The sequence below is a fragment of the Eubalaena glacialis genome, chromosome 11 (assembly GCF_028564815.1).
Source record: "Eubalaena glacialis isolate mEubGla1 chromosome 11, mEubGla1.1.hap2.+ XY, whole genome shotgun sequence".
Classification (NCBI taxonomy): Eukaryota; Metazoa; Chordata; class Mammalia; order Artiodactyla; family Balaenidae; genus Eubalaena; species Eubalaena glacialis.
In genome coordinates, this window is record NC_083726.1 from 54,841,200 (window position 1) to 54,868,269 (window position 27,070).

The 27,070-nt window shown below is 42.4% G+C and overlaps 1 protein-coding gene across 2 annotated transcripts in view; it reads left to right on the forward strand.

The window, feature by feature from the left end:
* The window catches only part of PPM1H (protein phosphatase, Mg2+/Mn2+ dependent 1H), a 267,686-nt gene that overhangs the window by 129,016 nt on the left and 111,600 nt on the right, over positions 1-27,070 (forward strand). For both annotated transcript variants that reach the window (XM_061205751.1, XM_061205752.1), the window contains exon 4: positions 5,214-5,326. In XM_061205751.1, the coding sequence (XP_061061734.1) occupies positions 5,214-5,326 (113 nt within the window). The remainder of the gene's footprint in view (positions 1-5,213; positions 5,327-27,070) is intronic.

Genomic DNA, 27,070 nt, shown 5'->3' on the forward strand with positions numbered 1-27,070 from the left:
TTGCCTGGCACAGTACGTGGCTTGTGAGGAGGTGACCTCTGACCACGGGCCTCTGAGCCATGCTGGCAGAAGTGGGTCTGCCCTGTGGTCCCCTATTGTATCTCATCTTGGATCTCCCTTCAGAGTGAAGGCTGCGTGGCCAAGCTCCTCCTGTGTCCACCGTGGAAAATGAACCCTCGCTTCCAAAAGGACCAGGATCTCAGGAACTTTCTGACTGACTGCATTTCTGCTTCCCAACTACACTTTGTGACAGTGCCTACTTCTGCAGCTAAGTTTTGTCACCTGTTATGTTTAGGTGGTTGATTGGCTCAGGATGACAGATACGAAGCAGATAAATGTCTTCTAAGTCCTGATGTCAATCTCCTTCCTACTTCCATACCCTCCAAAAACAGGGGGGTCATGTCAGAAGTCACTTCCATTGTTGGTATAGTTGCAGGAGACCTTTGCCCTCCTAGGAATCAGAAGCAAGTCAGCAGTGATGACCTTTTTACCTACAGAAATTGAGTTATAGACACAGGCAGGAGCATCTCAAAATTCTGTCCTATTTCCTTTTCAGTGTGGGTATAGATTCCTCGCCACAGTGAAGAATGTTTTGGAGGTTTGATTGTTATGAAGGGAGTAAAATGGCAACATTTTAACTTGTAAAACTAGCATACATCTTACTGTCCCTGAGTAAATGGTTGGAAATACCACTCAGCTTGGCTTTGTTGGTAAAAACCATATGGTGACATTATGGTGAAAAAGGAGGACGAATGCAAAGCTAATTTATAGTTTATAAATTTTAATGGTTTTGAAAATTAGAATATTCATGGTAAGTGGACCTGTTGGTCTGTCTGTATTTAAGCTAGAGGTTTTTTGTTTTTGTTTTGTCTTTGTTTTTAGAAGAACAGGAAGTTCTTCCAAGAAGGAATGAGCATGTGATTCCACCAACAGCCAGCAGGTGGCAATATTAGGCAGTGCTGGCTTTTCCCTTCCCCATTGCCTGCCTGACAGATTGGCTTCTCAGAATAAACCGAAATCAGGCCCAGATACTAAAACCATGCAGAATCTTATTATTTGTGACTGACGCTATTAGCAATGTGCTCAGAACCATGTTTTAACCCAGTTAGGGGGAGGTGCCGGGTCCTATTGAAACCACCCAACACTCGCTCCCTTCTGGTGTTTGATATTGCTTTCCTTTTGCAACCTGAAACTGGTAGGAAACAAAGAATGATCCTGGAGCTGCATCATCTGTGGGACTTTCGAACCAAATTACAATGATCCTGAGCAATATATTTTCTTTCTTGCAATTCTTTCCTGCTGAATCAGTCTCCTTTCACACACATTCTTTTTTCCCTTCACTGCTCTCATTCTTCCTTGCAACAAAAAGGAGCAAAATACAATCCCAAGTCTTAAAAATTGGATCCATTCTTTGATTTAGAGATAAACCTTGCTTAAATGTAATATTTAGACAGATACAACACAGGATAAATCAGTTTTCTGCTAGGTAGAAAGCAGCCTTGAGAGGGACTCTTGATTGAACAGATAAATCAATTATCTTGTTAATGGAATCTTCTGAGTCACTTAAGTTGATCCTTTTAGATCATACTTGAAAAGGAATGATAGTATGTGCATGTGTTTTGCTGGTAATTTATTCTAGACTTATGTCTTGAGGTTCATGACAGCTAAAATGGGGGAGATATTCCAAATCGGTCTTTGTTTAGCATAAGCAGTGGGCAGTTTTCCCATGATTTCCTTAATCTTTTGAAAAAAGTACCCAAACTTCTTGAGGGATACATTTTTTTTTTTTTTTTTTAATGTAGAGTGTGAGAAGCTTAAGCTAACTGGAAAAGTTAAGAGTTTGAAGAAATTAGGTAGTTAATTCAACAGTAAATATATCTTTATTGACTTCATTTATCATGTTTGATCTGGTAGTAAAAGAACCACCCAGATGGTCCTTTAATGTTCCTTTTAGTACTAAGATTTTGTGAAACATCTTTTAAAGAGGAGTAGGTGGTGTAGGAAAAAAATGTGCTATTTTGGCTTTTAGGGAGGGGAGGGGGAAGCAATTATTTTTAGAATATGTTCTAGTTAACACCCAGTTTTAGAAGAAGAAATAAAAGAGCATATTTTCATGTCAGTGAATCCTACAGGGCGGATGAAGTCTGTGGAAACACATCTTTCAAATCCTTTCACTGTGATCCCAGAGAGCACACATGTAATTAAAGTGTGCGTCTGAGCACACACGCATATGTCTATTACCACGCAGAGGCGGGAAGTGATGAAAGCATGAGCATGTTAGCAAAGTTTCTTGTGTAAAAAATAGCTAGACTTTGGTCCACTGTTTATGTGGAAATGTTGCCAAATTTGCATTCCTTATGTGGGGGGAACTGCAGAGGGAAGGTAGGAAAAGATGAAAGAAACGATGAAATCAATTAGAAAAAAATATTGACTCACGCTATTCATGTCATAACAAGGCATTCAATGGGCAGGCTAACGGGAATGTTTCCCCCTAAATGAAAGGCAAATGTGAACTCTGCTGGAGCAGAAAATCTTAGTGTCAAACACTCTATCTTGATATTTTTTTAAAGGATGAAATAATTTTATAATCAGATTTTCTGGTGATGTAAACCATGATAAGCAATGCACCTACGATGCAGAATAAACTTGTTTATCTGAGTCCCAGAGGAATTCTTTGCCGTGGGCGGCTCTTTCACGTGGACCCTGTGTACTTTTTGGATCGCACCAATGGTTTAAGTCTGTCAAGCATCATTCACACTCCGGTCCGTAAGCAGTTGGGTGCTTAAAGGATTTTTACTCAAAACTGCCTTTCATTCAGACTTTAGGTATTCAAACAAGTAGTGATTCTGGATGTGAAAGGATAGTTTCTGTAGCTAGAACAGTTCTTTCCAGTGTATTAAAAATGTTAGTAATGAGTGTGGGCTTTATATACCAGTTTCTATATTAATTTGATGAAATATGTATCTATCATAGTATCAACTTTATTTTATTTATTTAAATGCAAAAAAATTGCATAAAGCTGCCCACAAACTCCTTTGTGAATAGGGTTGTTGGTTCTGTTTTGATGCACTGTTTGGAGGTTCAACAGACGGAACTTGTGACGTCTCGACGTTTTCTTTCCCCTCTTTCACTTTCTTGTGACGGTCTTTCCCTGCTGACGTGTGTCCCTCCTCCTCGTCACCCTCCAGCCTCCTGCCATCCCTGCTTGGGTTCTAATAACCATTCATTCATTCCTGTCAATTGACTGCGTGTTATTGGAAGCCTGGGTTCCTGCTTAAATTATTATCTCAGTGAGTGTTTATGCACGTTGTAAGCTTTTCATTTATGAATGGTGGAACACGTCTCCTGTTAAGGCAGAGGTAAAACGGTGGGGAAATAATTGGAAACCCAGGTGTTTTATAATGTATTTCTTTATTTGCCCATTGAATAGACATTTATTAAATTACCTTTTACTTGGCCCAGTATGGGTGTTGAGGATCTTGCAGTGAGCAAGAAAGGTCTCTGCTCTCAGTCATGGGATCCAGGCTGTGGGGAGAATCTAGCTGGTCTCCGAAGCCCCTCATCTACGCCGTCTAATTTAATCCTCATGACAGCCCCTTTAAGCTAATTTATACAGAGTTTGTAAATAAATTTAAAAAATTCAGTGTGGTCTTTGGAGGTGGTCCTCGTGCTTGACCCGTCTACAGCACGTGATGTTGTCATTCACTCAACCCCTTTTTGGAATTTTTCTTCACCTTCTTCTAAACCATCACATCCCATATAGTACACTCATTCTTACCCCTCCCGATGGTTCCGCAGCCTTTCCCCCACCCCCGGCCCTTACCCTTTACTCAGTTCATTCCCAGTATGTTAGTTTCTCCCAGGTCTTGTCTTTGTACTTTTTCTCGCCTTACATTTTGACCAATACTGTGTTCTTAATCTGTTTTCAAAGCTCAGGCTCTTCTCCTGTTTCCAGTTTCTCCTTGGTGATTTATCTGACTTTCTGTTATCGCCTCTGGCCTCTGGAGCACAGCAGCTGCCGATAAATGCTGGATTACTGAATTATCTCTGCTTTCCATCAGGAGGCTGGCTGAAGCAGCTGAGTTCTAATTCTGTGGGTTTCTAAGCATCACAAACGGGCCCTGGCCCTTGGTCAGCCGACAGCAGCCTCAGAATCAGCCAGGGCACCATTTCCTCCTTTTCTGTACCCCACCCTCGTCCTTTCTTCCTTGGCCCCAACAATAGATGGCGATGAGAACATTGGGCATTATTTTGGCCAGCATTCGGTTTATTTTCCTAACTCAACTCTCATTTTTCTGAGGTCACGGAACCCTGGCTTCTGTCACTGACACAGCATTTCACAAAGACATCTGTCTGGAGGATGATGCATCTCTGTCCATAGGAATGTGGTTCTAGTTTTAATTTCCTTGGGGAGACCTCATTAGGTGGCAGGTGATAAATACTAGGCTTTAGAAGAGGAGAACCCGACTGGAATCCAAACTCCAGCGGGGTAAATATGGGCAAGTTCCCCACTTGTCTGCATCTGAACAGTGAGGTTAATGTTACAGTTGTGAGAATGAGATGCGATTCTATATGTAAAGTGCTTCTCGCCCTGCCTGATATAGAGGAGGTGCTCCCTGAAGGTTGGCTGATACTATGCGTGTGTGTCCCTCTTGTGAATTAGTGGCCTTGGGAAGAGGAAGTCAGTTCAGGGTTCAGAAGCTTCTATCTTTGATCAGTAAGACGGGGGTGGACTCCTGCCCAAGTTGAATTGAGGACACAGTCCTTCAAGTCACCTGTCTCATATAGCTGTAAAGGGATTTATTTATTGGAGACTTTGGGGTTAAAAACATTGATCAGGTCCAAGCACTCGACATTATTAGCCTCTCTAATCTGTTTTCCACAGCAGCTCAGGCTCTCCATACAAGGACTGAATTTTCCGTAAGCCATGATATTTACTAAATACAATTGGTTTAATTCTTCTCATTTTTGTCTGATTATATCTGTTTGCCTTCCCTTGTTTCCTGTCTCTGGTCCGCAGATGGTCTGGTAGGCGACAGTTTTATGCCAGTGTCCTCTCCAGAAATGCTTGTCAGGTGATAGAAAGCCAGTACTAAAGATTTTCTTGTCCCTTCTTCGAATTGTATTCAGATCTTAGGGCTGTGTGGAGGGAGCAAGGCTAAGACAGTCTTTGTTCCTGTACAGTCCAGTACTAACTTTGTCTTCTTCTCCAGGACCTACAAATCGAACGAGAGAGGAGTTCATACAATATATCTGGTGGTTGCACAGCCCTCATTGTGGTTTGCCTTTTGGGGAAGCTGTACGTGGCAAATGCTGGTGACAGCAGGTAAGCAGATTAGCCCTCTGGTTCTTCCTCAAGTTTAATGCCTTCCTTTAATTTTTAAATCTTTTTTAAAAAGTTAAATGCTTAGAAATAAAATAATCCTGCTTGGGATTAGATATTGAGAAAGATAAGCCTTCTACATCTGGATAAGAGTGCATTTAAGGAGACTCATCAGGCTGGTATTAAAAGATACAGGTGGTCTTCTCCTTATTTGTCTGTAGTAGCAGTTCACGTATATATATATACTTGTGTTTAACCTAAACCAGTAGTATCCAAATGTTTTTTGACTTCAGAACCTGATTTTCGATGAAAGCTTATTAGCAGGGACATAATATGTGAGAGAGACGAGGAGGGAGGAAAGGGATTTGAATGAAATGGGTGTTTGGAGGGGCCCGGGGAGGACTCCCCAGCTAGTTCCTTTTCTACTCGGTAACTTTGCCCTGTGTCCCCTCCCAGAAGCCCAGGAGTGTCTCATTTTATGCATGTGCCCCTACAGGTTGCATTTTCCTCTCTTCTGGGTTCAACTGAGAGGAATTTGGGGCAAGAGTTGGTGGTTAACCTTTACTCTATCCAGTATTACCAGAAATCAGATAGACTTGTGTTTTAATCTTCTTTTAAATGACTGATATGTGCTCACTTTAGGTATGGCCACATCTGTTATGTAGTCTATATTAAATTACAGACTTTGTGAAAAGTGTTGTAATATGTATTATACATTTCTCCGCCCCTTGAGTAACAAAATATGTTGGCCTTCTAGCAGGACTTTTTGCCAAAGGCCGACTTTTATTCTGAAAGCAGTCAAAGTACTGGACTCTAATCCTGATGTCCTCAGGGGATGAGTGATTTCCCTACACGGGCTGTGGTCTAAAGATGCTGTCATTCCTCCAGCTCCTTCCTCTGGGTCACATGCCTCTTCTCAACATCACTGCTTGGTCTAGCCCTCCCATGAGGTCGGACCCTCCCCTCAGGCAATCAGTGAATTCCAGAGAGCAGGAGAGCCTGAGGGAGTTTCCAGTCACCCTAGTTAAGCATCCTCTCCCTGTCTTCCCACTAAAGATTCTGGAGACCAAAGGACAGTGACCTGCCAACGCAGCAGTATTTGGAGTTTGAAGATTGCTGTTTTTGGAAGGTCTGTTTATTTTTAAGGTTTATGTGGATTTCTGTTCTTCTCTCTCAGTTTCAATATAAAATTTTTCCAGGTAAGTGGAAGTGAGTATAAGATGCCATGTTTATCTCATGGCTTCTATTCCCTAGTGGTCCTGGCAGGAGACAGACTCCAACTCGCATGGATCAACTGAATGAAGGAGTGAAAGGGGACCGGCTAGGAGCATTGAGGCCAGGAGGGCATTGAAGCCCCCTAGGCCTGCAGGGTCCAGGGAGGAAATGCTACAGCCAAGCCCAGGAGAGGGGGGCCACAGATGAGGGCCCCTAGGCAGGGGCCACAGGAGAGAATGGGAGGAAATACTCTGACTTCTCCTTCTTCCTATCCCGCTTTCGCCTACCAGGGACTCCCATTGGATGAGCCTGGCTGGGATGAGGGTCAGAGAGGTTGGTCAGCCAGGGCACAGACACAGGCCAAGATTGCATCTCCAGGGTGGGGGGCAAGCGGAAAATCACCAGCACATCTGCTCCTCTTGCCCTCCCCAGGGTTGGAACATCTTGAAAATAGGAATGCTCATCTCCCAGGGCCTTGTAAGATACACACTGAGGAGCCGGTCTCTGAGCCCTTGTTCTGTTCTGGATCTTGAGCTTGCTGGAGACAGATGAGCAAGTCAGGGGATGATTCCTTTCTGTTCTGAGTGAAACCGAATCGATGATACAGCTTTTGCACTCATAGTCACCTTTAGTCTTGATGTCTGGTTCCGTGTTTTTCGAAAAGAGTTTGCTTTCCTGGCGCTTCCAGTGACGAAGGTGGTGACCGAGGGCTTTGTTCCCGCCCCTCGTCCCAGGGAAGCATCTTTCACCAGAGGACCCCAGACTCGGAAGGTAACCCAACTTCCATGCCCAGAGTATCTTTATGTTGGATTATGCCTTTCAGAGAAGCACCTCCTCCCCAACGCTCTGTCCGCGTTTTTGAGCAGTTTCCTTCAAAGCTCTGAGCTCCCTGACAGAGCCGCCTCCCCAGCCAGCCAGGGCTTCAGCCCTGCTTCCCAGAAGCTCAGTGCCCTGTCCAGGACCTTGCGTCCCACCCCACCCCCTTTTAAGTGCCAGTGTCTAGACCAGATCTTGATTTCCTCATCTATAAAAATGGTGATATTGGACTAAATATTAATTTCTAAACATTCTGGCATTCTAAAGATTGTCACTATGAGGAGTGACACTTCTGGAAAGTAAAGTCGTGCTCTAAAGGTTGATCTTTTGGTTATTTTATCTTTCTTAGAGTCAGGTTTTGAAATTGTCAAGTAACTGAAGTTCCTACGTTTCTAAATGTCCACATAAGTATGATGTTTTACATGTTATTCCTACTTTGAAAAGCTTAACAGGTGCTTTTGTCCTTATTAAAGCTGTAAAGCACACCCCCCTCCCCACCAACTACACAAATTATTTTATGAGAAAACAGCATCTCTAAAACCTAATCAGCTTAATTACATTTGTAGTATTCTGGCCCCAGTATCCAGATATGAATTTGGGGTTTTACGGCTGACGGGTTGGGTTTGCTGTTCACTTATGGGTCATATGTCATGTAGAAACGTAAGAGCAATATGAGTTTGTACTGTATGCACTGTCCAAAAAATAACTTGTAGGACACTTATTAGTTAGTGTATTTTCAGCTCTTGTATAAACAGTAGATATTTGATACCATCTTATGTAGGATCATTGCCTAGTTTATATACTAATAACATAGGTGTTTGTGTTTACAGATATATTCAGTTATTCCCAAGAAACAACAACTAAGTGAATTTTTATCAGACCTATGTAAATGTAGGTCCATTATGACTTATGGACAAGTAGTCGTGAATCCAAGGGCTCAGTTTAAACAAATGGTCAGGCCAGCAGAGAATTCTGACAACAGAGCCCTGATTAATTGCTAATTTTTCTTCTTTACTGTCAGATAATGGCTGCCCGTCTGTTTGCTTTAAATCTTGACAGTTTTGAGAGTGAAGCAAATCTTTGTCATAGGATCACTACCCCATAATTATTTACACTTAGGGAAAAAGAACCTTTGCACTGGTTTGATTTGGAAACTATTGGTGGTCAGGAACTGTTTTTTTTTTGTTTTGTTTTTTAATTTTTAAATTTTTAAAAATTTTATAAATTTTATTTATTTTTTTATACAGCAGGTTCTTATTAGTTATCCATTTTATACATATCAGTGTATACATGTCAATCCCAATCTCCCAATTCATCTCACCACCACCACCCCCGCCACTTCCCCCCCCCCCCCCGCTTGGTGTCCATACGTTTGTTCTCTACATCTGTGTCTCTATTTCTGCCCTGCAAACCAGTTCATCTGTACCATTTTTCTAGGTTCCACATATATGCATTAATATACAGTATTTGTTTTTCTCTTTCTGACTTACTTCACTCTGTATGACAGTCTCTAGATGCATCCACATCTCTACAAATGACCCAATTTCATACCTTTATATGGCTGAGTAATATTCCTTTGTATATATGTACCACATCTTCTTTATCCATTCATCTGTCGATGGGCATTTAGGTTGCTTCCATGACCTGGCTATTGTAAATAGTGCTGCAGTGAACATTGGGGTGCATGTATCTTTTTGAATTATGGTTTTCTCTGGGTATATGCCCAGTAGTGGGATTGCTGGGTCATATGGTAATTCTATTTTTAGTTTTTAAAGGAACCTCCATACTGTTCTCCATAGTGGCTGTATCAATTGACATTCCCACCAACAGTGCAAGAGGGTTCCCTTTTCTCCACACCCTCTCCAGCATTTGTTGTTTGTAGATTTTCTGATGATGCCCATTCTAACTGGTGTGAGGTGATACCTCACTGTAGTTTTGATTTGCATTTCTCTAATAATTAGTGATGTTGAGCAGCTTTTCCTGTGCTACTTGGCCATCTGTATGTCTTCTTTGGAGAAATGTCTATTTAGGTCTTCTGCCCATTTTTGGATTGGGTTGTTTGTTTTCTTAATGTTGAGCTGCATGAGCTGTTTATATATTTTGGAGATTAATCCTTTGTCCGTTGATTTGTTTGCAAATATTTTCTCCCATTCTGAGGGTTGTCTTTTCGTCTTGTTTGTAGTTTCCTTTGCTTTGCAAAAGCTTTTAAGTTTCATTAGGTCCCATTTGTTTATTTTTGTTTTTATTTCCATTACTCTAGGAGGTGGATCAAAAAAGATCTTGCTGTGATTTATGTCAAAGAGTGTTCTTCCTATGTTTTCCTCTAAGAGTTTTATAGTGTCCAGTCTTATATTTAGGTCTCGAATCCATTTTGAGTTTATTTTTGTGTGTGGTGTTAGGGAGTGTTCTAATTGCATTCTTTTGCACATAGCTGTCCAGTTTTCCCAGCACCACTTATTGAAGAGACTGTCTTTTCTCCATTGTGTATCCTTGCCTCCTTTGTCATAGATTAGTTGACCATAGGTGTGTGAATTTATCTCTGGGCTTTTGTCCTGTTCCATTGATCTATATTTCTGTTTTTGTGACAGTACCATATTGTCTTGATTACTGTAGCTTTGTAGTATAGTCTGAAGTGAGGGAGTCTGATTCCTCCAGCTCCGTTTTTTTCCCTCAAGACTGCTTCGGCTATTCAGGGTCTTTTGTGTCTCCATACAAATTTTAAGATTTTTTGTTCTAGTTCTGTAAAAAATGCCACTGGTAATTTGATAAGGATGCATTGAATCTTTAGATTGCTTTGGGTAGTATAGTCATTTTCACAATATTGATTCTTCCAATCCAAGAATATGGTATATCTCTCCATCTGTTTGTATCATCTTTAATTTCTTTCATCAGTGTCTTACAGTTTTCTGCATACAGGTCTTTTGTCTCCCTAGGTAGGTTTATTCCTAGGTTTTTTATTGTTTTTGTTGCAGTGATAAATGGGAGTGTTTCCTTAATTTCTCTTTCAGATTTTTCATCATCAGTGTATAGGAATGCAAGAGATTTCTGTGCATTAATTTTGTATCCTGCTACTTTACCAAATTCATTGATTAGCTCTAGTAGTTTTCTGGTGGCATCTTAGGATTCTCTATGTATAGTATCATGCCATCTGCAAACAGTCACAGTTTTACTTCTTCTTTTCCAATTTGTATTCCTTTTTCTTCTCTGACTGCCGTAGCTAGGACTTCCACAACTATGTTGAATAAGAGTGGCAAGAATGGACATCCTTGTCTTGTTCCTGATCTTAGAGGAAATGCTTTCAGTTTTTCACCATTGAGAATGATGTTTGCTGTGGGTTTGTCATATATAGCTTTTATTATGTTGAGGTATGTTCCCTGTATGCCCACTTTCTGGAGAGTTTTTATTGTAAATGGGTGTTGAATTTTGTCAAAAGCTTTTTCTGCATCTATTGAGATGATCATATAGTTTTTATTCTTCAGTTTGTTAATATGGTGTATCACATTGATTGATTTGCATATATTGAAGAATCCTTGCATCCCTGGGATAAATCCCACTTGATCATGGTGTATGATCCTTTTAATGTGTTGTTGGATTCTGTTTGCTAGTATTTTGTTGAGGATTTTTTCATCTATATTCATCAGTGATATTGGTCTGTAATTTTCTTTTATTGTAGTATCTTTGTTTGGTTTTGGTATCAGGGTGATGGTGGCCTCATAGAATGAGTTTGGGAGTGTTCCTTCCTCTGCAGTTTTTTGGAAGAGTTTGAGAAGGATGGGTGTTAGCTCTTCTCTAAATGTTTGATAGAATTCACCTGTGAAGCCATCTGGTCCTGGACTTTTGTTTGTTGGAAGATTTTAAATCACAGTTTCAGTTTCATTACTTGTGATTGATCTGTTCATATTTTCTATTTCTTCCTGGTTCACTCTTGGAAAGTTATACCTTTCTAAGAATTTGTCCATTTCTTCCAGGTTGTCCATTTTATTGGCATAGAGTTGCTTGTAGTAGTCTCTTAGGATGCTTTGTATTTCTGTGGTGTCTGTTGTAATTTCTCCTTTTTCATTTCTGATTTTATTGATTTGAGTCCTCTTCCTCTTTTTCTTGATGAGTCTGGCTAATGGTTTATCAATTTTGTTTATCTTCTCAAAGAACCAGCTTTTAGTTTTATTGATCTGTGCTATTGTTTTCTTTGTTTTTATTTCATTTATTTCTGCTCTGAGCTTTATGATTTCTTTCCTTCTGCTAACTTTGGGTTTTGTTTGTTCTTCTTTCCCTAGTTCCTTTAGGTGTAAGATTAGATTGTTTATTTGAGAGTTTTCTTGTTTCTTGAGGTAGGCTTGTACTGCTATTGACTTCCCTCTTAGAACTGCTTTTGCTGCATCCCATAGGTTTTGGATCATTGTGTTTTCGTTGTCATTTGTCTCTAGGTATTTTTTGATTTCCTCTTTGATTTCTTCAGTGATCTCTTGGTTATTTAGTAACGTATTGTTTAGCCTCCATGTGTTTGTGTTTTTTGCATTTTTTTCCCTGTAATTGATTTCTAATCTCGTAGCATTGTGGTCAGAAAAGATGCTTGATATGATTTCAATTTTCTTAAGTTTACTGAGGCTTGATTTGTGACCCAAGATGTGATCTATCCTGGAGAATGTTCCGTGCACACTTGAGAAGAAAGTGTAATCTGCTGTTTTTGGATGGAAAGTCCTGTAAATATCAATTCAATCTTTCTGGTCTGTTTTGTCATTTAAAGCTTGTGTTTCCTTATTACTTTTCGGTTTGGATGATCTGTCCATTGGTGTAAGTGAGGTGTTAAAGTCCCCCACTATTATTGTGTTACTGTCGATTTCCTCTTTTAGAGCTGTTAGCAGTTGCCTTATGTATTGAGGTGCTCCTATGTTGGGTGCATATAGATTTATATTGTTATATCTTCTTCTTGGATTGATCCCTTGATCATTATGTAGTGTCCTTCCTTGTCTTTTGCAACATTCTTTATTTTAAAGTCTATTTTCTCTGATATGAGTATTGCTACTCCAGCTTTCTTTTGATCTCCATTTGCATGGAATATCTTTTTCCATCCTTTCACTTTCAGTCTGTATGTGTCCCTAGGTCTGAAGTGGGTCTCTTGTAGACAGCATATATATGGGTCTTGTTTTTGTATCCATTCAGCAAGCCTGTGTCTTTTGGTTGGAGCATTTAATCCATTCACGTTTAAGGTAATTATCGATATGTATGTTCGTATTACCATTTTCTTAATTGTTATGGGTTTGTTTTTGTAGGTCCTGTTCTTCTCTTGTGCTTCCCACTTAGAGAAATTCCTTTAGAATTTGTTGTAGAGCTGGTTTGGTGGTGCTGAATTCTCTTACCTTTTGCTTGCCTGTAAAGCTTTCGATTTCTCCATCGAATCTGAATGAGACCGTTGCTGGCTAGAGTAATCTTGGTTGTAGGTTTTTCCCTTTCATCACTTTAAATATATCATGCCGCTCCCTTCTGGCTTGTAGAGTTTCTGCTGAGAAATCAGCTTTTTACCTTATGGGAGTTCCCTTGTATGTTATTTGTCATTTTTCCCTTGTTGCTTTCAATAATTTTTCTTTGTCTTTAATTTTTGTGAATTTGATTACTACGTGTCTCGGCGTGTTTCTCCTTGCATTTATCCTGCGTGGGACTCTCTGAGCTTCCTGGACTTGGGTGGCTATTTCCTTTCCCATGTTAGGGAAGTTTTCAACCATAATCTCTTCACATATTTTCTTGGGTCCTTTCTCTCTCTCTTCTCCTTCTGGGATCCCTATAATGTGAATGTTGTTGCGTTTAATGTTGTCCCAGAGGCCTCTTAGTCTGTCTTCATTTCTTTTCATTCTTTTTTCTTTATTCTGTTCCACAGTAGTGAATTCCACCATTCTGTCTTCCAGGTCACTTATCCGTTCTTCTGCCTCAGTTATTCTGCTATTGATTCCTTCTAGTGTATTTTTCATTTCAGTTATTGTATTGTTCATCTGTTCTTTGTTCTTTAATTCTTTTAGGTGTTTGTTCTTTAATTCTTCTAGGTCTTTGTTAAACATTCCTTGCATCTTCTCGATCTTTGCCTCCATTCTTTTTCTGAGGTCCTGGATCATCTTCACTATCATTATTCTGAATTCTTTTTCTGAAGGTTGCCTATCTCCACTTCATTTAATTGTTTTTCTGGGGTTTTATCTTGTTCCTTCATCTGGTACATAGCCCTCTGCCTTCTCATCTTGTCTGTCTTTCTGTGAATGTGGTTTTTGTTCCCCAGGCTGCAGGATTGTAGTTCTTCTTGCTTCTGCTGTCTGCCCTCTGGTGGATGAGGCTATCTAAGAGGCTTGTGCAAGTTTCCTGATGGGAGGGACTGGTGGTGAGTAGAGCTGCGTGTTGCTCTGGTGAGCAGAGCTCAGTAAAACTTTAATCCCCTCGTCTGCTGATGGCTGGGGCTGAGTTCCCTCCCTGTTGGTCATTTGGCCTTAGGAGACCCAGCACTGGAGCCTACCCAGGCTCTTTGGTGGGGCTAATGGCAGACTCTGGGAGGGCTCACGGCAAGGAGTACTTCCCAGAACTTCTGCTGCCAGTGTCCTTGTTCTCACGGTGAGACACAGCCACCCCCCGCCTCTGCAGGAGACCCTCCAACACTAGCAGGTGGGTCTGGTTCAGTCTCCTATGGGGTCATTGCTCCTTCCCCTGGGTCCGGGTGTGCACACTACTTTGTGTGTGCCCTCCAAGAGTGGAGTCTCTGTTTCCCCCAGTCCTGTCGAAGTCCTGCAATCAAATCCCACTAGCCTTCAAAGTCTGATTCTCTAGGAATTCCTCCTCCCGTTGCCGGACCCCCAGGTTTGGAAGCCTGACGTGGGTCTCAGAACCTTCACTCCAGTGGGTGGACTTCTGTGGTATAAGTGTTCTCCAGTTTATGAGTCACCCACCCAGCAGTTATAGGATTTGATTTTATTGTGATTGCACCCCTCCCACTGTCTCATTGTGGCTTCTCCTTTGTCTTTGGATGTGGGGTATCTTTTTTGGTGAGTTCCAGTGTCTTCCTGTCGATGATTGTTCAGCAGTTAGTTGTGATTCTGGTGCTCTCCCAAGAGGGAGTGAGAGCACGTCCTTCTATTACACCATCTTGAACCAATCTCGGAACTGTTTTTTAAGCTGCTTCACGGGCTGTGAATCATCTGATTTACCATCAGGGGCATGTGTGCTTGGGGGTTGTATTCAGAAGAAGCTTCCTGATGCTCTATGTGGCTTACTGGTTTCTGAGTCAACGACCACCCTCGGTGTGGGGTGGTCCATAGTGATGCCAGGTGATAAGCCTGGGACAGCCTTGCCCTCCCCTCCGCAACCGAGGTAACCAGCCACAGAGGGTCGTGAGATAACTACTTGATGCAGCCAGTTGCTTTATTTTTCCCAGTCAAAAGCAGCCAACTCAACACCTAGAGGATCATAAGGGACTAGGAAAGAAGCAGATGGTGGGCGGTTTTTTCACTTCAAGCAAAAATGAACTGGTGGCATGCAAATGTCATGCAAAACAATGTGTAAACTATCACCCATTGTATTTGAGTCATCCACTCCTTCGGGCCCTGAGTGATTCTTCAGTTTAAGAAGATGCTTTGACTCCATTTTGGAAGTTAATTTCATTTTATTTCTGGAGGGCTAAGGCACTGAGGAGGCAAAGCCATTACCACTTATTTCAAACAGTGTCTAAAGGTTTGGCAACTGAGACTAGGTGAACTCATTCAGAGTAAAGAAGACCATTTAAGATTTGTTAAGTTCATGATTCCACTCTTGCCAGATTGAAGTAACAGCAGCAATAAGACAGATAATAAGTGCTAGGCACATGTTAAATACTCTAAAAGACAATCATATTTAGTTCTCTCAGCAATTTAGTGAGAAGTAGGCATTGTTAATATCAGGTAAATGTACTGAAGCACATTGAGGTGAAGGGATTTGCCCAAGGTCCCACAGCTACTAAGGAACAGGGCTGCCATCCCTCTCACGAATGAAAGTCAGAGCACCAAGTTCTCAGTCAATGCCCTGTACCCTGGGATGTCCCATCCATGCTAAGACTCATGCAGTGTTTTTGTTTTTCACATTTTAATGTCTCTAAAATGAACGGTTTCTAACTAACATTTTTTCTTTCCTGTTTGCATGTAAAATAATGACATACCTATGATCAGTGGCATCTTTAATTTCACATAAAATGGTTTATGGGGTGTAGTTGAGGGGATGGTTGCATTTAGAAGCTATTTTAAATGCACTGCAGTCGTGAAGCATGTAAGCTTTGGGTGGTCCAATTTATTCATTTATGATATAGGCAATGCCCCTTCCTCAAACTGAGGGCTGCCATTCCCTTCCAAAGGTCCCAGGGTTCTCTGAGAACATGTTAAATTTTGCATTTTCATTTTGATGGTAATCAAAATAACATTAGCATTTTCTGGATCTTCTGGATGCCTGTCTTATAAATGATAACTGCCATGAATTCAGACCCCCATTTTGTCTTCCTTACCATTTCTCTGTCAGCCAAGGGTATGTAGACTTTTTCAAGATGAGTGACAGGAATCGAAGGAATACAGGGCCATCTTTTTGAGGATTCTCCTAGGAAAAGGCTGCAAAGGTTGAATGTGTCTGTGAAGCAGCTCTGTATAAAAAGCCGTCCACAGATCGTCCTTAAAACAAAGCCAGTACTACCAGCCAGATGGTTTTCTTTTATTTCTCTTTTCCTCGTTTTCAATTTTTCAGAATTACCCTCATGTAAGTTAAAGCTTTCCATATGCATTCACAGGTGAATTCCTCTGGCCAAGTCTGAATTTTCTTGCGGATAGGAGCTAGGTATTAAACAAGACTTACATTTCTAGATTCAAAATCAATTACACATCTCAGACTTCTCCCCTTTACTAGTGGTAAGATAATGAAACTGTGTAACTGCTTCCAACCCAAGGAAATGCAAAAAACTGTTCATTCCGTTTTATGCTCGTGGATATCAATGGCCAGCACAGAACCTTTCTGAAACTGCTTATTGCTAACAAGTGGTTCATCTATCCACATCTGCCAGGGAGCTGTTTCTCTGATAGTAGCCTTCCTCTGAGTTCAGAATAGATTTGATCTTCTTCCATCGACTACATTAAGTTCACCACAACTCTCACTTTCTTTGACAGATGTCTGAAAAACGGAACAGAAAGAAACCATAATTTACCACCATTCTCTACTATGAAAGTTGAGCTGCTGTTTGGGCCTTTTTCTTCATGTACCCCCGCCCCGCCCATCTTTTCAGTATATATTTACATAATCCCTTAGCTATACCCGTAACCTGCAGAAGGGACTAGCAGAAAGAAAATATTGCTATCAGATGATCACAAATACGTGCAAAGACGTGGAGACCACGTGATGGCTCAAAACAGTCTTTACTTTTCCTATCAAGCTACTCGCTGTCAACGCAGAGGGCACTAAAGAGGCCCTTCTCTCTCTGGATTTCCTCCTTTTCTCTTCCCCTTGGATTTTTTTCAACCTTCTTTCTGGCACCCCTTGCTCTAAATCAGTGGTTCTCAAAGTGTGGTCCCCAAACCAGCAGCAGTAGCAACCGTTAAAAAAGTAAATTTTTGTTAGAAAAGCAAATCCTAGGGCTCTACCCCTGACCTACTAGATCAGAAACCCAGGGATGGGACCCAGCGCTCTGTGTTAGAGCAACCCTCCAGGTGATTTTGCTGTATGGAAGAACCACTGCTTTAAAGTCTGAGGAGCCAGGAAGGAGCCAGTCTGTCCTCACGGTATAAAAATCATAGCTGTTCCTGGCCTGAGCCTAAAGCATCAAACTTTGAACACTGTCAAGCATCTATCAGCCTCCACTGCAGCCACATACCACACGCAGGGGAGCTTCTATGGCGATGATTCCGCCCCAGTGCTATCCCACACAGGTGGAGGGGCCCACCTGCACCTCTGTCAGCTGTCTGCAGGTTCTTTCTTGCCATCCTGATGATATAGAACGTAGGTCCATTTCTTCGAAAAGTGGGAGCTGGGGTAAGGATTTCTTGCATGGTCTAGCTCCTCATCTCAGACGCCCGCTGACTGCTGGGAGGTTCTGAAGCCCCCATCCCACTGTACACCAGGCTATAGCTCCCTTATCTGAAGTGGGTCAGATGTGGTCCTGTGTGGACTTTTGGTCCCTTGTTGGGCCCCTGGGAGAGTGTAGTTCTGGCTGTGGTTCCCTATCCCAACCAAGTATGCTCTTAACAACCTCCCTTTGCTCCTAGCCCACTGAGGGGCTGGGCTGGGGAGTCTCATGGACTTGGTGGAAGTGGAGTCTTTGCACTTAACAAACATTGGCATGAGATGATTGTGGTCAAGATAGTGACCTTATCTATCCCTGGCTGCTAAGATAGGAAACAGTGGGTCAGTGACAGAAAGGAACTTTCTAGTGGAGAACCCCAAGGCTTTATCTGTGGGCCATTCTAGCCTACACCAAAGTTTTCAACACCTAACCATTTAATTTGCTGATGATGTGAAACCAAGTAAGATGAACCAGCAAGATTCAAAAAGACCTTTAGTGCCTGGGAAGGTGAGCTAAAACTAACCAGGGGACGTTTAACCACAGTCAAGGTAAAGTGTAACATCTATTGAGCGTGGGGTGGGGTTACCTAGCAGAATAGCAGAATCAAGGATTGAAGCTTATCAATGGTTTTAGTTTATCAATGATAAAAAAAAAAATACACTTAAAAATGTATTTAAGTGGACAGTAAATTCAGTCTGGTCAGTAGTGTGATGTAGACACTAGAACCTAATGTAATCATAGGCTGCAGCATTTGCAGTATAAGGCAAATAATAACTAATGGTTTTGGTTGGCTTACTTTGTCCTAAGCACTGTTTCTAGTTTCTAGGGCTTTACCTGAATAACCTAACTCATCCTCACACCAACCCTGTGGGGGAAGTACTATTATTAGTCTCATTTTACACATGAAATTCCTCTCTAGGTGACACAATTCAGCCGGGGCATGAATGTACAGGAGCCCTCCAAAGAGAAACCTGATTGGTGAAGGGGTTTGGAACCATGTTTGAAGGAATGAGAAAAACTCAAATTATCACACATTGTAAATCAACTCTACTTCAGTAAAATTGAAAAAAAAAGAAAAATCAAACAAAACTCAAACAAACTAGAGTTTTTTCAGCCATGTGAAAAGATAACTTGTGTTGCTGTGAAAGAGATCCTTAGGTATTTGTCAGATATGGGGGAGAGTGGTAAGGCTTGCTCTCCATGAGTCTGGGACAGAGGTGACAGCCACAGGAGGACAGAGTGGTGGTTAAGAGCACGCTGCCTGGGTTGAATCTTGGCTCTCCTACTTCTAGTTGTACCTAATCTTGGGCAATCTCATGTTTTCTTTGCCTCAGTTTTGTCATCTGTAAATGGAGATGGTGAGAGTATCCACTTCCCAGGTGAGGATTAGATGAGCAGGTGAGTGGAAGGCTCTTAGCACAGGGACGGGGCTGCAGTAACCGCTTATCAACAGTGAAATGCTGTTATCGTTATCGTACTCAATACGAGCTCAACGAGAGCTGTCCAGAGAGGCAGTGAGCTGACACAGAAAACAGTAGGTTCTCTCTTAGAAAAGTATTTGTGCATCACTACATAACTACCTGGCAAGGATGTTGGACTAAATAATTTGATTTTTCATGGTCCCCATTAAGCACTAGGTTTCTGTGACTTTAGGAGTATCTAAAAAATACTGTGACTGTTTTCATTTTTCCTTCTTTTTGTAAGAGTTTAATCTCATGCTTTGTATAAGGAAAGCTACAAATATTTCCTGCTGTATGATGGGCTATCCGGTAGGCTGAGTGCAGAAGCAATAGGCCCTCAAATTCACTGGCCTCGAAAAGCAGTGGCTTTGTCTCTTTCAGGCATGCAGGCACCTAGGATGAAGGAGGTCTGTCATCTTTACACTTGGCTTCCAAGGTCACTGGGGGCATCTCCCCAACAAGAGCATGGAGGGACCCCTCAAGAAAGGTTTTTATGGCCCCGGCCTAGAAGAGGCACACATCACATCTGCATGCTTTTCACTGGCTAGAATTCAGGTTCATGGCCATCCTGAGAAACAAGACTCCTGGGAAATGTAGTAGTCTATAAATTATGTTTTCAGGCCCAAGGGAATTTATTTTGATCAACATTTTGGAAGTTTCAGCCACCACTGGGCATTGAGAAGGGAATTCACATTAGGTTTAATAAGTGATGGTGTCTTTATTCATGGTTGTTACATTTTTTCCCATGGACCTGATGAAGCGTGGGTGTCATCTGTAAAGCCCCCAAACCAATGATCTCTTTTGTTACTTTAATTTTGTCACTGTCAGTTTTAAAAGAGCTGCAGTAAGTTCAGCTTAAATTGTCAGGCAGTGAAGAAGTAGCTGTCTCACTATGATCCACTTTCATCTTGGAGAAGAACACATTTGAATAATAAAAAAGCCTACAAGTAAACCAGCATACCAAATATTTGTCTTTAGAAAGTTCATCATAGAAAGCAATACTCATTTCATGCTAAAGAAGAAAGGTTATATTAAGCAGGTAGGATATGACTGTACTGCTGTCTTAACACCTTCTGTTCCTTTGAGGTTATTTTTAAATTCTTAGTTATGCTGTTGAGGTTTTTAAGTGACATACCAGTTCAGTTTAAGAGTGTAGCCTCTTTTCTGCTCTGATACTGCAGTTCTCAATGTTTTATTTGGGCACATTTCCTCTCCTTGATGTTATCCTTAATAGAGTCGAAATAATGACTATAGATGGATCATTTATAAATATGTCTCAATCCATCTTAAGTTTATTTATGTTAAACTTGTACAGTTCATTGTGTGTGTATTATACAGTCAGAGCCCCAAAGTAACGGTAAGGTATAAATTAACTAAAATGCCACGGGAGGAGCAGGATTCAACAACTGTTTGGATGCCTGCATGCGCCAAGCATGTGCTGGGGAAACGTAGTGAATGCGGCAAAGGCCCTGTCTTCAGGGCACTTACAGTTGTGGGGCGCTGGAGGGCAGGGAATCAAGCTTCCATTTACAATGCAGTGTGAAGGGTAAGTGCAGGTGTTAGGATAAGCCCTCAGCTTTAATGAGTGGAGGCTGCCTTGGGTTAAAGGGGGAAACTCTAGCACACATGGGATTATGTTCTTTGACTTCAAGAATGACAATGACATGAGAGTACTTCACAGGTCAAAATCCATTGCTACGGAGTTATGCAGGTAGACCCACTTGCTTTATTATTCCATGGGGTCACTGTTGTGGTTGTGAATAGTGCTTGAAAACTTGGTTGGCGATGGGGTCATTTGTAGTATGGATGTTTTTAGTGGGACACTACTCGTTTTTGTTAAATGTGAGCCTCATTGAACTGTTATCAGTGGGAAATGGTATATGGACGTCTTTCATGTGTCATGACAGGGTGTTTCTATTCACTGAGCAGTCCCTCTTGGGGTGCAGTGTATGGTTATCTGGTAGTTAGTTGGCTCTGGGGAGTTCACTGGACAAGATGGGCATTTAACCTTCAACTTTGCCCTCGCTTGTATGAGCAAGTCCGCAGACTCCCCAGGACCAAAGGTGGTTTGGCTGTTAGTGGCGAGAAGGGAGGAAGGGAGGTGTCATCCCCTGGAAGAGGGCTGGTATTGTGGTGATACCGCATGGTGAAATGGGATGAGCCTGGGATACTGGGGTTTACAAGAGCCAGACCTCACCCTTTCAGACAACATCTCAGCTTTCCTGCTGTGGAAGGGGCTGGTTCCTACTCTTCAGGACCCCATGCAGGTCAGAGATACTGTGTGTGAAGCACATGGACCGAGTATGGCAGGTGGTCATTCCTTCATTCACCAAATCTGTGTTGAGTCCCCACCTCATCGTGGTGCCTGCACTGTCGTAGGCATAAACAAAACCCCATGCCCTCATGGGCCTTAGACTCGTCGGCAAAACAGGTATAAGCAAGGCGAATACGTGAAATGTTGAGTACGCTAGATGGTGATGATTGCTAGAGAGAAAAAATAAGACAGGAGAAGGGCTCAGTAGTTACAGGTGGGGTTGTAGTTTCAGATGGGAAACCAATGAAAGCATCAATGGGGAAAAGGCTTTTGAGTAAAGGTCTGAAAGAGGTAAGGCAGGAGCTGAGCAGATATTGGGGGAATGCGTGCTGGCAGATAAAATAGCAAAGGCCTTTGAGCGAGGAATGTGCCTTTTAGTAGATGAGGATGGGAGAGAAATGTACAGAGTAAGAGACGGGTAGGTGTGAGGCAGGGAGGTGCCGGCAGGGCCCAGGCACTGTCAACGAACCCGCTTTCTAGTTTGACTCTTCAAATAACTGAGCCATTTCCCTGGCTCTAGTTCTAAAACCTTCATTCCGTCTTGCACACGAAACCGTAAGTAATTCTGTAAATTCATAAACAGTTGAATCTATGCAAGGCCTTAAAGACTGTCTTCTAGAGTGGTATATACACTTTTTTAAAAAAGCAATGGAACCGTTGCTTGTCTGTTTTCTAGTAGAATCTTATGCACGTTCCCAATTTATAAAAACAGCTGAAGGTGGGAGCCATTCCAGCCGACGTCTGGGACCAGGTTGAGCGCTCACACTGGCTCCTCTTTCCCAAGGTGGTGCCCGGGGCTGCTCTGTGGGACACAAAAGCCACCTAAACTTGGTCTGAAGGTTGGTGACCTGGACCAGAGATGCCAAACTTGCTTGCACATCAGAATCACCTGGGGAATTTTCCCCCTTTTTTTATTTGCTTTTTTTTCAACATTTTATTGTGAAAATTTTGAAACGCACAGAAAAGTTGAGAGACTCACGGTGCACTCCTGTATCCCTACTACTTAAATTCTGCAATTGCCATACTCACATTTTAATCACATATATGTGTATCTCCCTGTCTCTCTGTCGATCCAATGCCGAGAGTACATGGACCCAATCCGTGTACCCACGTGGGAGATTTATTTATTTGTTTATTTTTTAATAAAAATGGTCAGTCCTCTATTTTCAGGCTTACTGAACCACAATCATTGAAGGTGGGGCTGGGAGTCTTTATTTTAAAAGCACACCAGGTGATTCTGGTGTAACCACTCTGGGAACCACTGGTCTAGTCTAAATCTTCTTTTTTTGCTGGTAAGGAAAATGAGGCCCAGACAAGTTGCCCTTCTCAAGTTCCCACAGGTAGCTGGCAGCAGGGATAGAATTAGAGCCCAGGTTTTGTGGGACCCCACCTCTTCCCTTCCAAGATTCTTTTTGGTTTCTACTCAGCAACATCAGCCCTTTCTAAAATCAAATAATACACCTGCCCTACTCTTCCTCTCCGTTAGCAGTTTGCTGGGCCACTAGCTATCTTAGGGAGTTGTGAAGAATACTTCGTTTTCTTGTTGGTTGAAAGTTTCAAGCATTATTGAGATGAAAGAGCACAGGTGTCACGTGTCACCCTGGGTTGCTTCGGTGAGGCAGTAGGAGAAAGAGCTCTGGGCCGGGAGCCCAGAGGCAGGAAGAGAAGCTCCAGCCCTTTCCCAGACTGTGGAATGGTTGAAAATTCACGTGACTCTCGGAGCCTCAGTTCCCTGCTTTGAAAACAAGCCGTTCAAAAGATCTTGTTAACGGATCTCAGAGGTGTCTTCCAGCTCTGAAACGTGTGACCGTTAACTTAACATCCAGCCAGAGACTGACCTGGCCAGTCAGCTCCCTGTTCTTCTGAGGCCCTGATCCATTCTCCTCCCGTCTTGCTGGCTTAGATGCCAGAAGACAGATGAGATGACTCAAAGAAGCTTTTCACTTGCCACCTCTGCCAGCCCTGGCGGGAACCCTGAGAACAGTCCTGCAGGGCTTCCCCCAGATCCCCGGCTCCTGGTAGCTTTGAGACTGTCCAGTGCTGACCTCCACGTCCTTCAGGCCCTCAGAGGCCCTGATTCCTGGGTCTAGCGCCATGTCTGCCACCCGGATATTAACACTGAGCATTTTTCAAAGCTTAACTTGCCTCTTATTCTGAACTAGCAGCTCACAGCCTGGTGGCAGCCTGTGAACCTAAGCAGTGGGCACCACCTTTCGCTTAGTGTTGCATCGTGCCCTCCAAACCAGAAGCTGACTCTCCCGTGCCCTTTTGTTTTAAATACTGCCCACCCAGGGGGCCACCAACTCCTGCTATTACCACTACCGCTATCAATACCATTGTTCCTATTACTATCACCGCCACTGCTGTTAACCATTACCACCAGTATTACTACTAGCACTATAACACCATTGCCACTACCACTAGCACTACTGCCACTACTACTAGTAGTACTACCACCATTAACACTACCGTTACTACTACTACCACTAGCACTAGTACTGCTGCTACCACTACTACTGGTAATACTGCACCTCCCTCTACTACCACCACCACTTCTTTCTTTCTTTTTTTTTTTAAATTCTACCATTACTTTTTTTTTTTTTTTTTTGGCTGCATTGGGTCTTCGTTGCTGCACGTGGGCTTTCTCTAGTTGCAGCGAGCGGGGGCTACTCTTTATTGTGGTGCACGGGCTTCTCATTGCGGTCACTTCTCTTGTTGCGGAACACGGACTCTAGCCACATGGGCTTCGGTAGTTGTGGCACACAGGTTCAGTAGTTGTGGCTCACGGCTGTAGAGCACAGGCTCAGTAGTTGTGGCGCACAGGCTTAGTTGCTCTGCGGCATGTGGGATCTTCCTGGACCAGGGCTTGAACCCGTGTCCCCTGCATTGGCAGGCGGATTCTTAACCACTGCACCATCAGGGAAGCCCACTACCACCACTTCTGACACTGCCTGCCACTCTGCTGGCAGAGCTGGTCAAGCTGACTGGGTTTCATGTTTCCACCCTTTACTCTCCCCACCCATCCAGGTTCCCTTTGACTCATCCCTCTGGTCCCCTGCCCCCAAGGGAAACACTTTTCCAGAATCCCTCCTTAGGTGTTCATGGCATCACAGATCTCAAGGAGCAGCCAGTGCCCCTTCCTCCCGAGGGAGCGGGGCGTTTTCTCCTCGGGTCACAGCTTGGTATGGTTTGGGTTCAGGCTCTGATTCAGGCCAGCTTCGTGCCTCAGATGGGTGGCACTGCTCTTTGACTCTGTCATCGTTTGTGTGAATAACCCCAGGTTGATGTGGGTTATGAAAAATAATGATAATATGAAATGAAACATTAAATGTAAATCTAAAATAAGATTTTCAGAGAGTGGCTAAGCAGACCCATACATGAAGGGTACGTGTGGGTCTCTGGCTGGAGGACGATTCAGGACACAGAATGGCCTGGTGATTAAGCATGCGTACTTGGAGCTCACGTGGGCCAGCCGGAGTTGGGATTCCAGTTGCACAACTTACAGCCTGACTTAGGGCAAAGTACAGGATCCCTCTAAGACGAAGTTTACTCATCTATGTGATTAAAATAATAATAGCCCCCTTCGTGGAACTGTTATATTAAATGAGAGAGTGCACATAAGGCATTCATCTTATGTGCCTGGTACATAGTAAGCACTCAGTTCACGTTAGCTATTGCGTGTGTTAAAACAGAAGAGTCAGAAATGCTAGATATTGGTTAAAAGTGCAGAGTTTGGAGCCAGGCAGCCTGAGTTTGAATTCCAGCTCCATCACTTCCTGTGTGATCTTGAGCAAGTTACTTAACCATTCTGGGTGTGTTACCTCATCTGTAAAATAGGAATTGTAACAATCCCTATCTCACAGAGTCCTGTGAGGATTCAGTGAATTAATTTAATTCAAAAAGTATTTGCATGTCCACTGTTCTCCAGGCACTATTCAAGGAACTAGATACTTAGTTAATGATGGGACGAAAACGTCTGTCCTTGTGGAGCTTGCATTTGGAGGAGGGGCGGGGTAGGGGTAGGGGTAGGGGGAGACTGGTAATCAATAAAATAAAGAAGTAAAACATATAATGACTGCAAAAGCATTAAACATTACATGCTGATTGATTGCTTTTGAAGTGTTTAGACAAGTGCCTGTCTGCCATATGGAAAGCATTTAGTAAATGTGAGTTATTAATATTGATTTCGATACATTCTTATTGCTGTTACTACTCATACTATAAATAGTGTTTGCCACTTTAATATATCTTAGTTTATAATTTTAAAATGGTGCAAGGTAAAATACTTTTTGCATTGCAGTATAGACATGAATATGAAAGGGCTATGTTAACGTTTGATTTAAAAGTGTGAGTTATGGACTTTTTGCATAGCATTCCCAAGCTGTTTTAGGACTCCACTGTGGAGTAAAACTCATCTTAGCCAATACTGCTGCCAAGTATTAGCGCTGGACTCTAGAACTCTGTTCTTACCAAATTAGATCTAGAACAATTCAAGCCAGCATACTCTATAAGACCAGGTGTTGGGTGGGGTTGGGGGGTGTCTATTAAGTTTAAATTATGCTCTAGGTAGTTTGGGGGCACACTAGGCAGCCTGTAATATTCTTTCCAGCTCTCAAGTTTTATGATTTTTTTTTTTTATCCTAGTGTTTTTGGCAAGCAATGGTTGTCTCTAAGTAACACAGAAAGTCCTTTTTCAGCAAAGCCCTTTAAAAAGCCTCCAGGCTCTTAGGCATTTGACAAACAAACACTTCTTTTTTTTCTTGCAAGACTCAGCTGTGAAGTCAAGGTCATGCTTCCCAGGGAGCTCAGTGGCACAGAAGCCCTCACGTGCCCTCAGTCGAGCTGCTAGACCCCGAGCCTACCTGACCCTCTGCCTCGGGCTGAGCTTGGCATTCAGCGCTTGGATCCTTAGCTTTTCTCTTCCAGGCAAACAAGAGGCTTTTGAGGTTGCAGAGGGGGAACTCATTCCCTACCGTGGGCCACGCGGCCTGCCTGCAAAAATTGGATTCATGCAATTAATTTTCACACTGATTCATCTCTCTACTGGCTCCCCATCCCCCCACCCCCCATTTTGGTTTTTTTCTGTGTCAGAGTTTAGGTATTGTTTTTTTCCTCCCCTCTCTGTCTCATTCTTTGTGAATCTGAGTTGGCAGGTCATAATGATAATTGCCACCAGTATTTCAAGGACATATGGTCCCTCTTCCAAACGGGCTGCTCCGGCTCTCAATGTTAGTAGGTCATCTAAAAAAATGGCTAGACTGTATTATGTACTTTTCACACTCTTCATTTAGGTAAAATCTTATAACAAAAGCCCAATGAATAAAAGAGATAACATTTATGGTAGAGCAGGCTATATAGTGTTTAATAGAACAGACTCTGGAGACAGCCTAGCTGGGTTCTGGTCCTAGCTCTGCCACTTATCATAGTGCTGTGTGACCTTGAACAAAGTTCCCAACCTCTCTGTGCCTTTGCTCCCTTAACAGTGAAATGGGGATAATAAAAGACCTTATCTCTAATAAGGTTGGTAGAACGATAATAAGTGTGTAAAATGCTAAGCATAGTTCCTGGCATCTAGTACGTGTTCAATAAATGTTTGTTTTTATTACTGTAATGATAATGATAATTATTATTGTTAACATTATTTTTATCCCCCATCAACAGTCCCTTTGGGTTTTCCACTGAGTTGTTAAAAACCGCCGTGCAGTACTGTGCTTTCAACACCATACTTTTCATGTGGTGCTTTTACCTGTAGAAGACATTGAATAAATGTCAAATAAAATGGACCCAACAAACCAACCTTTGTGCTGTGTTGCAGAAGGGATATTTAATTATTTAGCTTATGAGCAGCCTCTCAAGCAGGCTGAGTTTGTTTAGGCCACAAGATTGGCTGTGCTGGTGAGTGG